The 20,364-nt window shown below is 41.8% G+C and overlaps 1 protein-coding gene, 2 non-coding genes and 1 pseudogene across 5 annotated transcripts; 3 read left to right on the top strand and 1 right to left on the bottom strand.

Moving 5' to 3' along the window:
* The first annotated feature begins 387 nt into the window (after positions 1-387).
* On the top strand, positions 388-461 carry TRNAV-AAC (transfer RNA valine (anticodon AAC)). The gene has a single exon. It is a non-coding gene; the product is annotated as a tRNA-Val (tRNA).
* Positions 462-7,754: 7,293 nt separating this feature from the next.
* Positions 7,755-10,186, bottom strand: LOC133913457 (transcription factor PHYTOCHROME INTERACTING FACTOR-LIKE 13-like). 3 transcript variants are annotated; one of them, XM_062356621.1, is made up of 8 exons: positions 10,051-10,186; positions 9,694-9,770; positions 9,026-9,596; positions 8,848-8,946; positions 8,687-8,752; positions 8,480-8,545; positions 8,098-8,394; positions 7,755-7,999 (listed from the first exon to the last, which is right to left on the bottom strand). In XM_062356621.1, the coding sequence occupies exons 1-8, from the start codon at positions 10,111-10,113 to the stop codon at positions 7,868-7,870; spliced, it is 1,371 nt and encodes a 456-aa protein (XP_062212605.1). In that variant the 5' UTR covers positions 10,114-10,186; the 3' UTR covers positions 7,755-7,867. The 3 variants fall into 3 exon arrangements, with proteins under 3 accessions (XP_062212605.1, XP_062212606.1, XP_062212608.1); XM_062356622.1 differs by having other exon boundaries at positions 9,694-9,822; positions 10,051-10,129; XM_062356624.1 differs by lacking the exon at positions 10,051-10,186 and adding an exon at positions 9,891-10,042.
* A 7,657-nt stretch (positions 10,187-17,843) lies between these two features.
* LOC133910789 (reticulon-like protein B8) lies at positions 17,844-20,312 on the top strand (annotated as a pseudogene).
* On the top strand, positions 18,769-18,841 carry TRNAA-AGC (transfer RNA alanine (anticodon AGC)). Its single transcript has one exon. It is a non-coding gene; the product is annotated as a tRNA-Ala (tRNA).
* Positions 20,313-20,364: the final 52 nt, after the last annotated feature.

Genomic DNA, 20,364 nt, shown 5'->3' with positions numbered 1-20,364 from the left:
CTCTCCCGATTTCTGCTCTTTTTTTCTTTTCGCGACGGGCCGCACAAACTGCTGGGCCCCATTCATCAGCGGTGATTGGTTCCCTGCCTCCTCCTGGCTCAGTCACCTGGGCCTAAGCGAGTGCGAAGGTCGCGGACTCAGATGAATATTATTTGTTCCTTGCCTTCATTGGAGAAATTTATTAGGAGAGTATGATTTGAGAACCGTTGCAACACACGCCTTACTAGCAAATGTTGCGTGCCAATATTGTGGTTTAGTTTCGCTCACCAGTCGAGAGACGGCAGCTCAACTGGATGAGGAATTGGAGCCAAATAGCCAGCCTGTCTAGGAACTGGTTTGAAAATATTATTACTTGAATAGAAAATTATACGCAAACAAAACACGAACGGTTTCGTGGTGTAGTTGGTTATCACGTCAGTCTAACACACTGAAGGTCTCCGGTTCGAACCCGGGCGAAGCCATGCTTTTTTTTAAAAAAAAACATCGTTTTGTAACAGAAACTTGCTGATATTTAGAGTTGGACTGTGCATTCAGATTCATATTCCCTCTCTTCCATCGGAACATGCTCATCTCCTTTTTCGGAAATTGGATTTTTCTTTTTCTGGTTACGCCGCTAGTACACCCACATCGAATAGCTTTATTGTATTCCTGGTAAGGATCTCTTTCATTTACATCTACACAATTGGCAGCATGAACTCCAAATCTCCACCTATAAAAGTGAAACACGATATGATCCCGATTCCATTGCTCAGAGATAGTGACGGAAGTGAACCCTAATTAACAGACGATGCAGACAGGAACATGTCACTCGACGACCTTTGCATATGCTCATCACTACCCTTTGCTTAAATGCTTTCTCAGATTAAACAGTAAAATGCCACAAATGATTGAAAACTGTAGATATTCCGGTAATACAAACAACTGGCCACACGGACATCACTGTCCAGATACAGAAATTCTCTGGTCGTATTCTCCTACATTCCGACGACACAAGTGACAGGCCATTTAAACCAGAAGAATAACAAAAGGACGAATGCAACAAGGGAGCAATGAGTACCGGGAGTTTCAATTGTGGTAGACTGTATACATGAAAGCTCTGGAGAGTGGAGATATGAATTTATGATCTTATATCCAATTGCAGTGAGCAGGCCCCAGTAGCATGTGAAAGGTAGGACCATGTAGATTGCACTTGAGTGCTGTAACATCAGGAAAAAGATGGTGAAAACTGCCTCCAGGCTGCAGCTGAGACTGAGAGGCTGGCATTTGCAGATGCAGGGCTCCACACAGAATTCCCAAGATCCTCCCGGCTGCTGCGAACCACAAGAACCAGGATGCTGAAACCTTTGCCCATAAGCATGCCGCGTCGTATGCGCAGCGAGCAGATGCATTCAAGCAGACACTGTGATGGCCTGGCAAGCTCATCTCCTGCAGACCAAATATTTTCCACAATCAGAAAGTGGTGTTAGTAATGTATAGATAAGATCAACACAGATGATGTGTGGTTCCCTGGTAGCAGAACTGAGCAAAAAGACAAGATTGGATTATCTGTACTTTGGATTTAGAGTACGGCAAGGTTTGCTATTCAATCTGTTAGTACCTGCTGTTTTGACTTGTTTTGTTCCTCCCCCCTGAACCTGGTTGCTTGGATTTTGGTCATTAAACAACAAACATTTCAACATTTTTTTCCTAAAAAGAAACTGCAAAACATGTCATTTCAAGTTATTAGAACAGTAATGGAAGGGAAAATGTTTCCACCAGTACCTTTTGACATCTTTCGATTTGTCTGCTGATAGAATAGAACTATTTTTAAGATTAGTACATACAGTGGGAATCGGAGTTAGCATCTCAGCAGAGAAAAATTGCTACCTGCATTTGCATGTACTTGTAGCATTCATGTCAGAGGTATTGCCATATTGATCGAGATATATTGACAAAATATGGATGCTATCTGCTCATCATGTCAGCATTTTCAGAAAGAAGGACCTTTTGCAAGTCGACTATGCATTCTTGATCCTGTAAATATCAAGAAAAGGATGGTTAAACCACTAGTTCTGAAGTTATCTACCAATTTGCTAATACATACAAAGTTGTCAATTCAATCTGACGAAATGGATCCAACTGTAAAAATTCATGTATAGTGCTAAAAAAATGTCAAAACCAGAAAGATAGGCAAAAACAACTAGTCAGCTTCCATGAGCCTGCCAGATACTGCAAAAGCTTAAGCTGAAAGAGGACAACTTCACGTAGCTCGAGTTCCATATGCAAGATGGAATATGGTAGCTAGATGAGATTCCTGTGTTACCTATACTAACTCCTAGTTACTCCAAAAGCTTAGATGTCAAAGAATGACTGCATGCACTACTGATACTATACAGATATGCAATAATATACAGCTTGTCGAATATTAGTTCCCGATAATATATCCGTAAATTGATTGGGTACCTTGGAGTATAGGAATTAATCACAAGACGAGACACACGATGTATACAAGTTCGGGCCTCTGATTAGAGTAATATCCTATATTCTGTGAGAGTGTTGCTATTGTATATTGATGATCTCGAGTACAAGTAATATGGCTAAGACTATTATAAGGAGTAGATCGGATCTAATCTAACCTAGGGCTAAAGTTGCCGAGTAGCTCCTCTATTGGGGTCTTGATGCTTGTCCCTCTCTCCTCGTTCTTTCCTCCCCCAGTCTTTCCGTCTTAAATAGGAGTGAGGTACCGACTCCTATCTAGCTGTGGTCAACACGGAGTTGTCTTACTTGACGTCCAAGTAGATAGATCTGTTTTGAATATTGATCGTTCCGAGTTGGGTAACCAACCTAAACTTTTCTAGTATGTACTTCCTTAATTCTGGGTGTATCAGGTACCATTGATTTGGTTCCGTGATATCTGGAGCAGCCTAATATGTGTTGTACATACTTTATCTGTGTATGATATACTACTTATGTGTATATATCCCTTAGTTAGATATTCGACAGTAGCCCGCTTACTCTACCTAGGAGAAGAGGTTTCCATAAGCACCTACTTGAAAGTACTTGATGTCGACTAGAAGGGTAGTGAATAGTCGTTTCTGAAAAAAAAAACTTCGCTGCGGATCAGACAGTGCCCGGATACTCCGGCTCAATCCGGATACTCTGGGTTCCGAAGTATCCGAATTCACCCAGATTATCCGGACTATACAGGAATTCAAAATCAAAGTAAACCTAAGCAAGTCTAGTTTGGTCTATGAATTACCACTGGCTCTATAAGATGTATATACACATTTTCAACAACTTACCCAAATACTCACAAGCAATAAGATTGGGGCAAATCCCCAAATATCAACTAGAACAAGTAAAATACAAGAAAGTAATGGAGACAAGGATTTGTTCTCGAAGTTCGGCCACCTCACAAAAAAGTGTCTACATCTCCGTTAAGTAGCTCACAAAGAGTCGGGTCTCTTTCAACCATATCCTCATCCAAACGACCACAAAGATCGAGTTAGGGTTCTTATTAAAATCAAAGATAATACAAACTTCCCATGGCACTCCACAAAGAATGGGTGCTTTACGGGTGACGTCTTGCCGTCTAGGAGCACGAAGCTCCAAGAGTAAAGAATGCAAATCAAAGCTTAGCGCAGAACTCAAATGCTCAAAGATTGAATTTTTGCTCTCTAGCTCTAGATTTCACTCCCCAAACCTGAAGACTCCGGGTTCAGACAACTCTGCCCTTTTTTCCAGTGTCCGTGAGTGATTGTGTCTCTCAATTTTTTGTCTTAAAAGGATACTTTGAGCACTGAGACACCATCAAGACTATCAAAATGCACCCGTCTTGATAGTACAACATTCCTAAACTCAAATTCAAAAGTAAAATTAATTAAAGCCTACTGAGTTTCTTCATGCCACTTCTCTTTTCTTTTTGAAAGACGTCAACTTCTTTTAACCTTTTCAATAGGACTAAAACATGCTTATAATCTCGATAAACTCATTAGTCCTTTAATTATTTGTCATCAATGAGCCAGAACCCACAAAGGGTCCTAAATGCACTTTCACTACTCAAGTACCACCAAGTTTAAACTTGGTCGAGTAAAGTGGATCTAGCTCATAATCGAAAGAATTGAGTATGAATAGATCCTTCCTCAAGTATCAAGTGGAAGCCGTAGTCGATGCTCGATCACCTCCCTGGAGACCCCAAGCATATCAGACGGTTGCCATGCGAACACATCTCGGTTTGCCCAGAGGAATCTGAAGAGCTCGAGTTCCTATTTAGGGTCAAGATTGGCCCTAACCTTAATTGTCTTGGATGGTTCAGACGGGTTGAGGGGCACTGCCTTGACGCAACCATCAGCTTTTTGTTGTTGGCGCCGTCGTTGGTCTCGCCTATGGCATCGTCGGATTTAGAAGTGCTAGCAAGACTTACGAGTCTGGAATCTTTGACCTCGACGACACCTTGGTGCCTTTGATGCTTAGAACCTACGTCCTTAGGAGTGGTGGCCACTCGACTGAAGTATTCGACCATATCCAGGCTTTGCTTATCGCATTTGATCGCTACGCACTGATCTCATTTAACTATAATAGCCCTATTGGGACCCGAGATCTTGAGTGTTTGGTAGGCATAGTGAACCACTGCCATGAACTTGTCTAGCATTGGGCGGCCTAAGATCACATTGTACGCTATCTCAAAGTTCGCGACATCGAAGGACAGCTTTTCTGTACGAAAGTTGTGGCACGTGCCAAATGTGACCGGCAACTCGATTTGGCCGAGAGGCATGGTCGATGAGTTGGGAGTTATGCCGTGGAAAGGCTTGATTGCTGTCCTAAGCTCTGATCTCTGAATTCCCATCTTGTCTAAGGTTTTAGAGAAGATGAGGTTAAATGAACTACCACCATCGACTAGAGTTTTGGAAACTTTGATGTTGAGTATGGTCGGCGGAACCACGACCAGGTATCAACTAGGATGTGGTACCGTGGCCGGATGGTCGGTTTGATCAAAGGTGATTGGATGTTCCGACCACCTGAGATACCAAGTGGGCCCAGTTAGGGCCAGGTTGGCTTCTCATCGGTCGTCTTGTATTGCCTTTTGGACTCATACATGGTGGATCCTCTGAAGATGTGCGTCAAGCTGTGGTTAGCCTCGTGGAACTGGGGCTCATCACCCTCAATGTTTGGCTTAACCTTCTTATTACCACGCTCAGCATTTACCTTAATCTTGTCATCAAGTTTCTTTTTGAACACATAGCACTCGTCGAAGTCGTGTTGGTTGCTCCGATGGATGGGACACCACTTTTCGCCACCTCGACTGAGACCTTTGTTGTCCCCAGTGTTGCACGATTTGCTCCTGTAGACCGCAGCTATAGTCATATTCGGATCCTTGTGCTTGTCACCAGGTTTGTTCTTCTTTCCTCCACTCTTCGAGGACTCAGGTTTGTCCTTGCCAGATTGAAGGTTTTTGGTGCGCACATGCGCTTCCGCTCGTTTTGCGTACTTGTCAGCCAACTCGAAAAGCTCTTTGACCGTATGGATCTTCCGAGTAGCCATCTTTCCACGCAAATCCGTGTCCTGAACACCTCATTTGAAGGTGATGATCATTGACTCATCGGAGATGTCTGGGATTGTGTTACGCTTATCGCTGAACCGGCGGATGAAATCTCGAAGGGATTCATCGTCGCCTTGGTGCAGCTGGTGGAGGTCGTTCTCCGTTCCTGGGTGCTCGAATGTGCCTTAGAAATTGGCTATGAACTGAGCCTTAAGTTCTCCCCACGAAAGAATCGAGTTGGGTAGCAAATTTAGTAACCAGGACCTTGCGTGTCCATCAAGGGCGGTTAACAAGTAATTGGCCATTACTCGGTTGTCACCACCGACTGCTCAAATGACAGTGGTGTAGATCTGCAACCACTCATTGGGATTGATCTACCCATCGTACTTCTGGATCGGACCCGCTTTGAACTTCTCGGGGCACCGAATTGAAAGCCTCGCAGCCCTCGTCGAACTCTTCAGGAGGAGGTGGGGGGGGACTGTCACACCTGTCTTTTCTAGTAGGGGAGTCATGTCGACTATCTCGTCCTGTAGCTCTGCGGTCGTAGTAGCAGCGACCGTCTTCACGACGTTCCTCACGGCGTTTTTCGATCGTCATACGTAGATCATGCCGGTTGTGAGGAATATGGTTTCTTATGTCTTCCTGATTTCTACGCCTATGGATAGGGCAGCTACAGTTTAGCCCACAGTGTCGTGTTAGGGCTTGACCACCTGAGTTTCCCATCTAAGATTCCACTACTCGAGAGTGTTCCCGCCCATGGCTCCTTAAGCTGGGACAGTACTGACTGGAGGTTCTGGAGTTGCAGGGATTGTTTGCTCGAGCAACTTGGTTCTGAGCCACATCGAGTAGGATCTTGACTTCATTGACCATAGGAGTTAGTGGATTCGTCGGATCCAATTCTGGAAGAGATCTGAGAATCAGATGAGCTCCTTGCACGTTAGTGTCTGAAGAACTGAATATGTCGCTACCGAGGATTGATTGCGGTCGAGCCGATGAAGCCTCATGATGATTGTTCGGAGGGAGCTTGTCCCTTAAGCCGTGGGCTATCACGAGTGTAGGTACACCCACCAAAAAGTCATCGGGAAAGGCCAGGAGGCATCTGCCTTCATGTGGTCTGCTGGTGGAGGGCCGTGTCGGGTGCATGTAAGGCTCCAGCTGCGGATGTTTTGTGTGGTAACTCGGCGCCAGTACCGTCGGCAGCGACGGTTGTCACCGGATCTTCAAACATTTCTGCGCCGTTGTCGACCACGACGTTTGGATCCACCGCCATTGAGTTAGCTAGTGGGGGGTCGTCACCTCTAGCCATAAACACAAATTGATCTGTTTGGCTGCTCTGGCTAGTGTTGGAGTCACCATCGCCACTCTCATCGCTGTTGGTGTCCATGCAGTGGAGAATATTAGGCTCCGCGGGATGTCGCCACTCTCATCACACAAATCACACTCGAGATATCTCACCTCGCGGTACGCATCCGATGGTCTGGACTTGAGGGCACCGGTGTGGATCGGTCTACCTTGATCGTCCCAACAGAAAAACATAGTTCCAAAGATGATCTTAGAGTCGACGGGAGGGGACTCGAAGATGTCCGCTGTCAACTTGAAGTGGTTATAGAAGCCGGTGTCGGAGAATTCGACGCAAAAGTGAGCCCGATGCATGATAAATCCTACAAAATAGAAGAAGACCCCTACTTGACACGCCAACTGCTGAAGATTACTTTTTGATAATATATCCGTAAATTGATTAAGTACCTTTAAGTGTAGGGATTAATCACGAGATGAGACAAATGATGTATACATTTTCAGGCCTCAGATTAGAGAATACCCTACGTCTTGTGAGAGTGTTGCTGCTGTATATTGATGATTTTGAGTAACAGCAATGTGACTAAGACTATTAAAAAGGAGTAGATCGAATCTAATCTAATCTAACCTAGAGCTAAAGTTGCCGAGTAGCTCCTCTGTTAGGGTCTTAATGCTTGTCTCTCTCCTCGTTCTTTCCTCCTTCAGCCTTTTCATCTTATACGGAGATAAGGTACCGACTCCTATCTAACTGTAGTCGATAGTGAATTGTCTAACTTAACGTACAAATAGATAAATCTGTTTTGAATACTAATCATTCCGAGTTAGATAACCAACCTAAACATTCCTAATATGTATTTACTTAATTCCGGATATATCAGATACCGCTGATTCAGTTCCGTAATATCTAAAACTACCTAATATGTGTTGTACATATACTATCTACGTATGATATACTTTTTATACGTATATACCCCTTAGTTAAATATACACAGCTCAAATTATCTATACATCATCACATTTATCAGTACAACTCCTTACACGATTTTAGTCATTCTAAACTGCATCATAACTAGGCGGTTGTCCTGCCCTAGAAGTAGGCACAATAGTACTAGCTAGCACTTCCGGTATCCTATTGTGCTGTGCAGCTTGTGCTATTTGAGATCCATGAGCATGGGGTCCTGGTACCTGCAAAACAATTGACACTTAAGCTAGATGAACAGATGAAAGTAGGTTGAAATGTCCCTAAAATCCATAACATCTGGATTATCATACTATGATTGTACCTGTGGTGCCGCTGTTTGATGACCATCTGGGTGAAGGAAGCGATTGCTTGCCTCTCCGTGATGAACATTTTGCATCTGGTTTGCAACACTTAGCGGATTCATTTGATTCATATATGGAGATGAGTTCAAAGGGATATGATTTGGCAGGGGATGGTTCATGTATGGTACTCTTGGCATCTGAGTAAGGCCTTGTGCCGCGGGGATGAAAGCTGAATTCATGCCCAGAGCCATTGATGGCATGAACTGATGAGCACCAGGAAACATCATGGGTGCCATCCCGGAAGTCATCCACATAATCTGAGGTTTATTTCATAGTCTCAGTTGGTACCAGCAAATGGTGTCATATGGAGTCATGTAAGTTCAGGTAACTGTAATTGCAAACCTGAACTTGCATTTGGAGGGACTTCAGATACTCAATTGTTTCATCCAATATTGACGCTTTGTCAGTCTGAAAAAAAACAGCAATATTAGAGTAAAGAAAAAGGATCGAAGAAAATGCTGACAACGATCAATTACAAATATTGCCACTCACCAAAGGAATTTTATCAATCCAGGGACTTGCACCTTATCAGAAAAGATGCATTCTTACCTTGTTGCAGTGTGGTATCAGCTCTTGCAAAGCGCGTATCTTTTCATTGATCCGGTCCCTTCTTCTCTACATCAGAAACAATCAACAACATAGTAAGAACAATCAGACAACAAGCTGGTTTTTATCCCCTAAAATAGCTTGCTAGTAGTATTTGATCTCACCCTCTCTGATAAGTTATGAACTTCAGCTGCGCGACTCCTGCGCTTTGATGCAGATCGCCTCGACGATTTGAACTCCTCAGTTGCCTCACACTCAGCATCCTGCAATTTCCTCATCAATCTTATTCAACTCATTACAAGTTGAAACCAAACAATGTGAACAAATTAGACCAAGAAACACCTCACTCCGACTATCTGAGTCGTCTCTACACCTCCCTTTCCTCTTGTGGACATGACCGCTCTCACTCGGCAACCCGGATCCCCCGAAGTTGCTGCCGGACCCGCCGGACGACGACGTGCCGGTGCCGGCGCCGTCGTGCGCGCTGGCCCCGCGCGGCGCCTCCGACGGAATTGCCGCGTCGTCCCCCCAGTCCTCCACGGGCACCCCGGGCACCTGGTTGCTGCCGCAGAAGGTCGAGCAGATGTCGCCGGCCCAGCTCGACTCGACGCCGCTACCCATCGGCGGCCTAGCCGGGTGCACCAGCGCTGGCGGAGGCTGCGAGCTAGAGCCCGGGAGCGCGTCCCCGTGGTGCGGGGTGGCGTCGGCGATGCTGCTGTACCACAGCTGCGTGTACAGGTCCTTCTCCAGCGCGTCGTCGAGGGTGTCCGGAAACCACGCGGCGGTCTCGTCGCCGGTGAGGCCGCTGCTGCTGGGGCGGTCGGAGGGCGCCGGCGCCTCCCGGTGATGCGCCTGGGGCTGCGCGACGACGCTCCCGTTGTGCCATAGCAGCTCCACGAGGTCGTTGTCCGCGCTGCGGACGCCATTGGAGGCAGCTTGCACAGATCAGTTATCGCGGCTCGCGGGATAAATGGACACGAAAAAGGATTTCTTTTGGGTGAAATCTTTACACGAAGGGCTTCTTCTGATTCGCCGCCGATCTCGCATTGCCGTCCATGTCGTCGCGATTCTTGGTCCCGGAGAAACTCTGCAAGCCAGGAGAACATCTCACAGTCCATCCATCCATCACCCGAAGGAGTCTAAGAAATGAAAGCAAAATAATAAAAGAAAAAGTGAAAAAGAAAAGAAAACGCGAGAGGAAACATACTGCCTGATCCAAAATTGCCGAGGGGGAACCAAGAACCAAGACCAGCAAACTTAACCAAAACGAGAAACTTTGCGGTGGAAGCAGGGACCCAAAAGAAAAGGAAAGAAAAGAGACGCAAGAAAACAAACAACACAAAGTGAATAGGTGATGCTATAGAAACCTGCAACAGTAAAGGGAAAAGGCCAAGCCACCCTTCTCCTCTTCCTCCTCCTACTCCTAGCATCAAATGCGAAAGGCAAAGACATAGATAAGCCTATGCTAGTCTACCACTCATGAATGATGACTACTGAGCTGACGTCTATGCTACTACTTCACTCGAGCAACTTGCGCGGTGCGTTCAACTTGTCGACAGTTACGCTTCTTAAATCACAGTAATTAAAAAAATCAGTTTTTGAATTTGAATTTAAAAAATTAAAAAATTAAAAAGATAAAAAATCCTTAAAAAAGTAGAGACAATTCTAAGACCTTCTGTGATTTCTTTTAAAAATAATATTATTTACATCATATTCTATAGGAAAGAAGTTTAAAAAAAAAGTTGAAACGTGCAACTTATTTATTAATTTATGTTAAGAAAAATCTTAATATATAGACACATATTTTTTTATATAGGATGTATCGTAAGAGGATCTTTAAAATTGGCTTCATTTTATTTAGAGATTTATTAATTTCCCTATAATTTTTACAAAATTCATAAGCATAAAGAGAATATATTAAGAAACAATATTGTAATTAATTTTTTCATGTCTACCATTATTTTTTCTACATAAAGTATAATATAAGTAAACTAATAAAAGTGTTTTCACTTATTTTAAAGGTGTGATGGGTTAGTTATGAACTAATCTAGTTGCAACATATTTACACAATACTGCATGTAACAATAATTATTTCATGAGTTCATGTATTTTTAAAAGACATAGAATCATGTAAAAAGGCTAACAAAATTTGTTTCATGATTTTTAAATTAGCGGAGTAAACTATGCATTTAACTAGGTTTAGAAAATACATTCTCATATAAAATATTCAACTTTTTTATAAGTATAAATACTTATATCATGTAGATCATGTTACAAGGAAAACAAAATATGCCACTTGATTTGAAACTCAGGTGAATTAGTTACTACTATTGATTTTCCAAAGTTGAGCAATTTTTTGAATTTTTTGTTGAACTTCACTAGAATTTAAAAAACCCGTTTGATAAATTGCTAAAACCGAACGGTTATCGATGAATTCGAAAGGTTACCGATAATTCGAAAAATACAGAAAAATCATTCAATAAATCGCTAAATGCGATCGGTAACCGTAGCAAACCGACCGGTTACCGTTCGATTGATTCGGTCTGAATTCTCGCTGAATTTCAAATTTAATCGGATAAATTTTAAAAAAATCTTGCCGAATATTAACCGATTATCGTGATTACCAAGATTTTTAAACCGCCGTCAGGTGGTTTTTAGGGTCAAACGGTTTTGGAACCTCACTACAAAGTCGTCGTCGTCTTCGCAAACTGTAGCGGCTTAGCACACAGAAACAGAACGACATGAGCTGCAACTATTTAAGCTAGCCGGGCAGCTGTCGCGCAAGTGTACTTGCCTTTCTCAGAAAGAACAGAGCCCGTGGGCTATTTCCGCCTGGATTTTTTCGCGGGAAATAATGGAGGAATGGAAGGGGACGATGTCAAATAAATTTGCGATTTTTGCAGCTGCTGTTTCGATGGAGGAGGACGACGAGGGGTGGCATCGTTTTCGGATCCCCTTGGCATGGGATAAATGTCGGCCGTCGGAAGCGGCAGCTTGGAGGAATGGATGCGTCGCTCTGCTGCTGCTGCTGCTGCTGCTGCTGCTGCTAGCTGCTTCGGATTGCGTAAACTAATGATTCTTCTGCGCAACTGATGCTGTATGCATGCACTGAGATTTTTCTTCTCTGAAAACAAAGTATTCACGTGGAATTAAAGTAAAGCTTCTCTTTGTATCTTTTCGGCAAAAATTCAAAATTAGATAATATACACGATCGTATTTGTCGAAATAGACAACATGTTAGCGTATTTACAATTTTAACATCCGTATTCGGCACACCACGTGCCGAATATGGCACTGTAGCACCATTTTCGAAAATGAACAGTAGCACCGTATTTCGGCACCTCGTGCGAAATACGGTGCTACAGTACATTTTCGACCCACACGCTCCGGAAATGAACAGTACCGAGCGTGAACAGTAAAAACAGTGCATTTGAATTTTGTTTTTCCTCTTTTTCAAAACGGTGGTCTTCTGTTACTCCAAAAATATTAAAACTTTTTTTACATATTCCATAATCTATGTGCAACCCATTTTAATTAGATTCACCGAAAAATCCTTTGTATATTTAAAACTAAAATTCTTCAAAAAAAGACTACTTTTATAACTTGTAATAATTTTAAGTGTCTCAAATAAATTCCCAAAAATCTAGAAAAAATCACTAATATTCTTCTTATGTGATGGACTAATTTCTAAAATTATTTTCAGCCCTAATTTATATGATGAAAAAATGAGTTACTTTGTAATGCTTCATTTACATGAAATGATAAAAATACATATAAATGAAGCATTACAAAAGAACTCACTTTTTCATCATATAAACTAAGGCTGAAAATAATTTTAGAAATTATTACATCACATAATAAGAATATTAGTGAATTTTTCTAGATTTTTGGGAATTTATTTGAGACACTAAAAATTATTACAAGTTATAAAAGTAGTCTTTTTTGAAGAATTTTATTTTTAAATATACAAAGGATTTTTCGGTGAATCCAATTAAAATGGGTTGCACATGGATTATGGAATATGTAAAAAAAGTTTTAATATTTTTGGAGTAACAGAAGACCACCGTTTTGAAAAAAAGTAAAAACGAAATTCAAACGCACTGTTATTACTGTTCACGCGCGGTACTGTTCATTTTCGAAGTGTGGTGTGTAAATACGGTGCTACAGTCATTTTCGGCACACGTTGTGCCAAAAATGGTGCTACAGTATCATTTTCGGCACACCGTGTACCGAATATGAGCTACAGTGCCATATTCGGTACACGATGTGCCGAATACGGATGCTAAAATTGTAAATACGTTAACATATTGTCTATTTCGGTAAATACGGTCGTGTATATTATCTAATTTTGGATTTTTGCATATCTTTTCACATTAATGTTGCAACTTCGTGAGGCGAAATATTTGAGAAATCTGCATAGAGGTAGTAGGAATCTAGGATGCATGCGTACAATTTTCTTTCAGGGAAGAATAGGAGTAATAATATTTCTGGATGGCTCGTTAATGATTAGATCGTTGTCAGGAATCTTAGAAGAGTCAAAGTAGAATACCCACCGATCATAAATACTTGTCACTTTTAACTAAGATTCAATTAAAATTTTAAAACTTTACCCATTAATAATTTTTAAAATAATTAATTTGAAAATATAAAAATTATATTTCTATTAGATATTATAACTATAGTCTAATAGAAAATAATAATGATCATAATTGTATATTAAAGATCGTGAAAAATAAAAAATGATAATTATTTATAATCGGAGGAGTATTTTTTTATATGAAAAAGTAGGATATAGATGCGCAATAGGCTGCGAGAATATGTGGCATTTTGTGCCTGATGGTACCATGCATGTCGAAGGGGATTTTCCCAGAGCTGATTCTTCCTATCGGCAATTCAGAATATTCTATCGCACTAAACTCAATCATTAACAGTGACTCTGATAGTTACGTTGACTAATGAAGACAAGCTGTGATCTAACTTGATTAGACTTGTATTCGAGTTTCTTAGCGCTGTTGAAATCAAGAAACTCTTCCTTTATACAATCATACTGGTTTAATTTGTGAGGACATAAGAATACTGCAAAACATCTCAGGACAAGTACATATCCAATTGCACAGCCTGATAACATAAACAACTAAACCGATGAATTAAACGTTTCTACCCAGCCATGCAATTTACTCTTTTCACTATAGCAAAATAAAATCTCTATCAAACGGACCGAAATGGTTTTTCTTTCCTTCTAAAAAATAAGATGTGTGCGCTACTTGCAGCCGAGAGAATAAAATTGAAATGGAAATGTTCCATCCAATATCCAAACTGCCGAAAGCCCGAAACCGACTGCGGAACCTGGATGAGAGGTAGCTAACCATCCAGTTCATCTCGATCATTCTATTCTGACGTTTTCCGCTCCTGTTCCTTTCTGCCGCTGTTCTACGATTAAAAAAACGATTTTTGCCGCGCGTTTTGATCTAATTCAGCCAGGTGAGCCTGAGCCAATAGGAGCTCAGATTTGGATTACAGATGCATACGGGATCCGGTCCCCTCATCCTCAACGAAGATCGCGCTTTGTAGCTTGTCCTCTCCTTGTGTCGACAAAGAACTTGAGCTTGCCGACAGCATCACAGCAACGGGCAACGGCGCATCTTGATGCTACTAGAGTCCATAATTCGCTTGTCACCTTCTTCAACTGTGCTTCAACTCTTCTGATTTGCCGGCTCGTGCAAATTCTTCGCCTCCAAAATAAAATCCGCACGGACGACAACCTAGCGATTAGGACGTGTGCCTGAGGCTCAAAACTGAAGAATCCCATAACAAAATCCTGTGTACCTTCAATCAACTACTATATACTAAATTGCCTAAGAATCCCTGAATTCTCAGTGGCACTGCTACTGTAGCTACCGTAGCAGTGAGCCCTATGTATGTCCATGTATATATACGTGTGTGTACGTATAAGTATACATGTGCATGTATATACATATGTATATATGTACATATATGTATAGGTGTATATGTTTATACATATGTGTATATATATACATATATATATGTAATTTTCTTTTCGAAAAATTCTAGAAAAATATCAAAATGAATATTAGTTACATTAATAAATCAGTTGAAAAAACTAAAACGCAAAGAAAAATATCTAAAACTCAAAAAAATATGAAACATATTTTTTTAGGTTAGTATTACTTCCACCTACATGTTAAAATTATGTGCATAAAAAAAGTACTATTGTTTTCTCTATAATTAATTGAATGTGTTTAACATTAATAATTTCATAAATAAATATTAAAATATACAAAATTTGTGAATCTAATTTTTTTAAGTCTTCTTTTATCGTGCTCTATACAGTAAAATAAAAACGGGTACGTGTAGACGCGCCAATCAGACTAGTTATTCTAATTTGTCAGCTTGTGCAAATTCTTCGATTGGATGATGATCCAAAACAAAATCCTCAAAATTGATGACTAGGGGTGCTTTTTCTGAGGGATTGCGCCGTTATCTCTCTTTTTTCTAAGGATTTTATCAAGGTTAATTTTTTTAGCCTCGACACCGCACATTTACACACAGTAGACTTACAACGGAGATAGACACGTCGCACTTCCCTTTGATCCAAATACGCTTAAGGTTGTCTTAAAGAATTCTAATTACACGATGTGAGAATAGAAGTCGAACTCCTGAGCAGCGAGCAGACCATACCGCTACATGCGCGTTTGCTTACCAGGGTATTTTTTTTTGACTTTTCACCACTGAATACAGTTGTAGTATCTGAATATGAATGCGCGAACTCATCCCACACACACGCACGCACGCAACCCACACACACCTAATGCACGCACATACTAGTTCTACACCTACACGCAGCTCGAAGAAAACGTCCATCTGAAGATCACCGGAACCCATCGAGAATCTCGTAGACGACGAGCATATTGTAGTCCTATCTGTAGCGCCACGCCAAAAAAACTAGAGGTATCCGAAATAAATCGGAACCAGGCGTATTATGCTATCTTGGCTGTTGGGCTACAATCTAAGTGATGGGCCGGGCGGAGCTTGGGAGAGAGTGTGGGAACAAAATTCGGCCTGAAAAGACTTGGTTCCCTCCGTTTCTTTTTGTAGGGCTACCAAGAACTGACTGCATCATTTGAACTGTTCAGTTCAGTGCTCTTTGATACTTTAACAATGAATTTGTGAACTACTCTTGTCTTTTTTACAAGTCGAACTCTAGCTAAAATGACATAGCCACCAGCTCTGTCACCTTTATAAGTTATAAGGGCTAACTAGATATATGCCACTGCAATTTTACCGGTTTTAAAATATACTTACTGCCACTTTCGAATATGAAATATGCCAATACAACTTGCTTTTTCTCAGAGATACTCCACAATTTCCCCTGTCTTCTTCGTTTCTTCTCCATCCCCCTCAAAATGAAAGGTATTCACACCGCCACACGACATGATAGAATGGAAAGTAAATTTTGTAAAACTACAGATATTTTGATAAAATTATCGTAAAGCTATAGATTTAAATAATAGTTTTATAAAATTATATATTTAATATCAATTTTATCGCAAAACTATAAATCTTTGATAAAATTATCGTAAAACTACATATTAAACAAAAGTTTTAAAAAATACATATTTTAGAGGAGTTGTTCCCAGCCCTATTACTATGATAATCGGACCCCGCTTGTAGTCTCACAGTAGCTGACAACTCATGAAATAGACCGTTCGGGAGCTCATGAAACTACAATACTTTGATAAAATTATCGTAAATCACAAAATTACATATTTAAAGAATAGTTTCGTAAAACTACAAATTTAGTGCCAATTTTATCGTAAAACTATAGATTATATCGCATACATGTTAACCTGATGAATAGGACCCGCTTGCAGTTACATAAACTCCTGGACGGTCCATTTTATGAGCTGACATCTGCTGTGAGACTGCAAACGGGGCTCGATCGTCATGGTAATGGGGCTGAGAACAACTCTTCTAGAATCTGTAGTTTTGCGATAAAATCGACACTAAATCTGTAGTTTTATAAAATTATTGTTTAAATATGTAGTATTGTGATAATTTTACCAAAGTATCTGTAATTTTGCAATAAAATTAGCACTAAGTATGTAGTTTTGTAAAACTATTGCTTAAATCTATAAATTTACGATAATTTTATCAAAATAACTGTAGTTTTATAAAATTTACTCTAGAATGAATATAATCTTGTGAGAATACCGATATTTGTTATCTTGAATGTTTTCTCCAGAATTCGAGCACCAGTGTAGGTGTAGCAGTCAGAGATCCCTCTTGGGCTAAAGCTGCCTGTCCGCTGCTAGTAGTGGTTGGATTACGATAATATATGAGCTGTAAAAAAATAGAAAAGTTAGCCTGCAAAAATCTGTGTAAATTTCTCTTTGATATACAACAAACAAATGATTGTATTCCCCCCTCCGTCTCCCCATTTTTTTGCAGTGGAACATGTTCCAACATATTCTATATCTACCCAATTTTTGAGATTTTTTTTTTGAGAAATAAATTTCCCGGCGAGTGCGTACGACTGCGAGATATCGCTTATTCTGGTTTAACGGAAAATAGAGGACGGCTAGGACAACGTCTGCAAATAACTTTGAGGACAAATAAGCATCGTAGAAATCATGTGGCAAACTTTATTAGAGCAGCAACACGCGAGACCGTTTCCAAAAATAAAAAAAGCAATATGCCAGATCGGTGGTTTGCACTAGGCTCCGGTTCGGCAGTTTGCTCTAGTTTGCATCGTGCATTATTGCAGCGTGTATCAGAAGAACTTCTGTAAGCACATTTACATCATGACATTACAGAGGCATTTATAATTAAATGAATACGCATCACATTAATAACAATAGTATTATACATGTATTAACATGGAGCGGCAGCCCCTGTATCCATAAAGGATTTCTCACACCAATGTACACCGAACAGTCGAACACCCTACAAACATATATACCGGATCCACCGTGAGGACAGAGAGGCTCAATCACGTGCGGGCCTAGTAAAAAATATGAGTGTATATATGTACATTTAAATTTTTATATAAAACACTTTTCTATATGTTGTATTTAGCCCAAGCCACATTGACAGTAGTCAGGTCGCAGCCCACCACCACGCGCAGACGAGCTCACGCCCCATGGCGCACGGGCATGAGCGATTGCGTCATGGGCGCGAGATAGGCCCATGCGGCAGTGGCGGCATCAGCTCCCGCGTGGGTGCGAGCGGCTGCGTGGTCGCGGGCGCGAGCCAGGCCCAGGCAGGGTGCGACACCGATGCGGGAGCGAGCCAGGCAGGCGGCGGTGGTAGCTGAGGCGCGTGCATGAGCTAGGCGGGCGGGTGGCTTCTGCGGTATGGCCACGAGCTAGGCGAACGGACGACGGTGGCGGCTGCTGCGACGCGAGCACAAGCTAGGCGGGCGGACGGCGGCTGCTGCGGCGCGAGGACGAGCGAGGGCGGGCTCATGATTTTCAAATCGGGCGTAAAAAATTGGGAGCTCACAAGCCCCTATCTGCTTCAATTTTTGGGTATGAAAGAGAAAATAATGAGAGAAGGAAAAGAAAAGTATAAAGAGAAAAAAGAAGAGGAAGAACCTCTACTTGTGATCCTGAATCTGCCATTGTATATAGTTAGCTCACCTTGTTGTGCGTTTAAGAAATTTGGATGGCTCATTTCCCTCTCCTTGAGGCTACACTTTGCCCATATGTTCGGCTACGTACAGAGGAGCCTGAAGGCACTTGTTCTTGGCCATCCATCCGATGATCCGAGACGTTGGGATTTCGTGGTGGGTGAGCGGTCAGTGCCTCTGTGCGGCGGACCGAGTGTGTGGGTGTGGGTGCTTGTGCCCGTGGATCGAATTGCGATTCGGGCCTTGTCTTGTCGCCGGATGTGTGGTGCTTTTGCTTGCTCGTCCTGTATTGCTAACGGCTGTGCGCGCACTCGTGTCGATTTTCTGGTTCCATCGCAGCTGCACTTTTGCAAAACCGTTGCCGCGGTTACGAATTCACGATGCGAGTCAGCATGACTGATTAAAATTTATATGAGAAGACTCTTTAGCACATCAAGGGGATGTAGCTCAGATGGTAGAGCGCTCGCTTAGCATGCGAGAGGTACGGGGATCGATACCCCGCATCTCCAACTTTATTTTTACATTTTCTCTTAATGTGATTTGCTTCTTCTTTTCCCCCCCTTTTTGCTGCTGTTCTGCGTGCTAACTGCTACCTGATTTTCCTCCGCGAAACTGGCGGTGGAGGAGCAGGGCACACGGCGAACACAGCTGGCCGGCGGCCGGCTTGGAGGCAAACTCCAACTCTGTCTATAAATAGATGTGTTCATCTGAATTTGTTCGAATTAGTTCCATGGATGCGCTCACTTACCTACCGACCCACACTACGTTTTGTGATGATGAAACATGAGGTTGAACCCTTTAGTTGAATCTTTATGTGATTTGCGTTGTGTCTTGTGACATGATTTCCCTACATTTCTTTATGTCGATAGGTTTTCCCTACATGTATGATATTTTCTGTTTGTGATTGTAGCTGCTGATGTGCTGTTATGGAGGAACAAGAAGATGTCGTCGAGTGTTCCGGCTCTTGCAACCGCTATTTGGGTTTTCTTTGAGTGGCTAGATTACCACTTCCTGACAATCGCTTCGTTTGCCCTTGTTCTTGGAATGGTTGTCCAGTTTGTTTGGTCCAACTTCTCAAGCATGCTAAGCGGATATGGAATTTATAAAGCACTTGAGCAATGTGTTCCTTAACGTAATAATGGAAATGTGTTTTCTATGTTTAGATCTCCTTCTCAAGTACCCCGAGTTGAGCTGCCAGATGAGTTATTTGTAAACATTGCTGATTCAATTGGTGCTCAAGTAAACAAGTTCCTGGGTTTCCTTCAAGATGTATCTTGTGAAAGAAACTTGAAGCATTTTGTGGTGGTACGTGGAACTTTTCTGTGTTGCTCATATATTCAAATAAATACGATCACTATGTTCTAATATTAAAGTAATCCAGTCCTGCATATCTAAGCATGATTGGCTCTTGTTCTCTCTGTCTATCTCAAACAGACACTTAAATGTCAGACTATGTTTTCTTTCAGGCAATCACCGGACTTGGTCTGCTGCGGTGATAGGGAGCTGGTGCAATTTCCTCACTGTCATTTACATTGGTAAGAGGTTGCAAGCCTGTGACCTCCCATTCTTGGTTTCTCTCGCATCTTTGCTACCGAGAAACATTAGGTTCCTATTTTCTGAATGCATGTATTCCATGTATTCCATTTTGTGTAGTACTGACAACAATATTTGATTATGTGGAACAGTATTTGTTTGTGCTCACACACTTCCTGTGCTCTATGAGAAGTACGAGGATCAAGTCGACGATTTCCTCTACAGCCTTCTTGGTCTGCTGCGAGATCAGTACCGGAAGCTCGACCAAGGTGTCCTGAGCAAGATACCGAAAGGGAACATGAACGCTAAGAAGAGCGAGTAGTTTAGCAGCTGGAATCTCGTGAATGAATGGGTTGGTGAACTATCGTTGTGCTCTGTTGTGCATTGCAGACTTGTAGTTTCAATTGTTACCTGAAAATTGTGTGCCTATCTGAACGGGGCGCTAGATCACTGCCCACCGGATTTAAACTTCTAAGCTGTAATGCATATCGTTTATTGT

This window comes from Phragmites australis, chromosome 3, assembly GCF_958298935.1.
Source record: "Phragmites australis chromosome 3, lpPhrAust1.1, whole genome shotgun sequence".
Taxonomy (NCBI): domain Eukaryota; kingdom Viridiplantae; phylum Streptophyta; class Magnoliopsida; order Poales; family Poaceae; genus Phragmites; species Phragmites australis.
This window is presented reverse-complemented; position numbering and strand designations above follow the sequence as displayed.

What these genes read in the sequence shown, in the direction of transcription:
- LOC133913457 (XM_062356621.1), bottom strand. Translation starts at nt 10,113, where the DNA reads ATGCTAGGAGTAGGAGGAGGAAGAGGAGAAGGGTGGCTTGGCCTTTTC. An exon ending in AATCAGAAGAAGCCCTTCGT is followed by an intron (nt 9,597 to 9,693) that starts GTAAAGATTTCA and finishes TGGCGTCCGCAG; the next exon opens with CGCGGACAACGACCTCGTGG. An exon ending in CCCTCCAAATGCAAGTTCAG is followed by an intron (nt 8,395 to 8,479) that starts GTTTGCAATTAC and finishes AATAAACCTCAG; the next exon opens with ATTATGTGGATGACTTCCGG.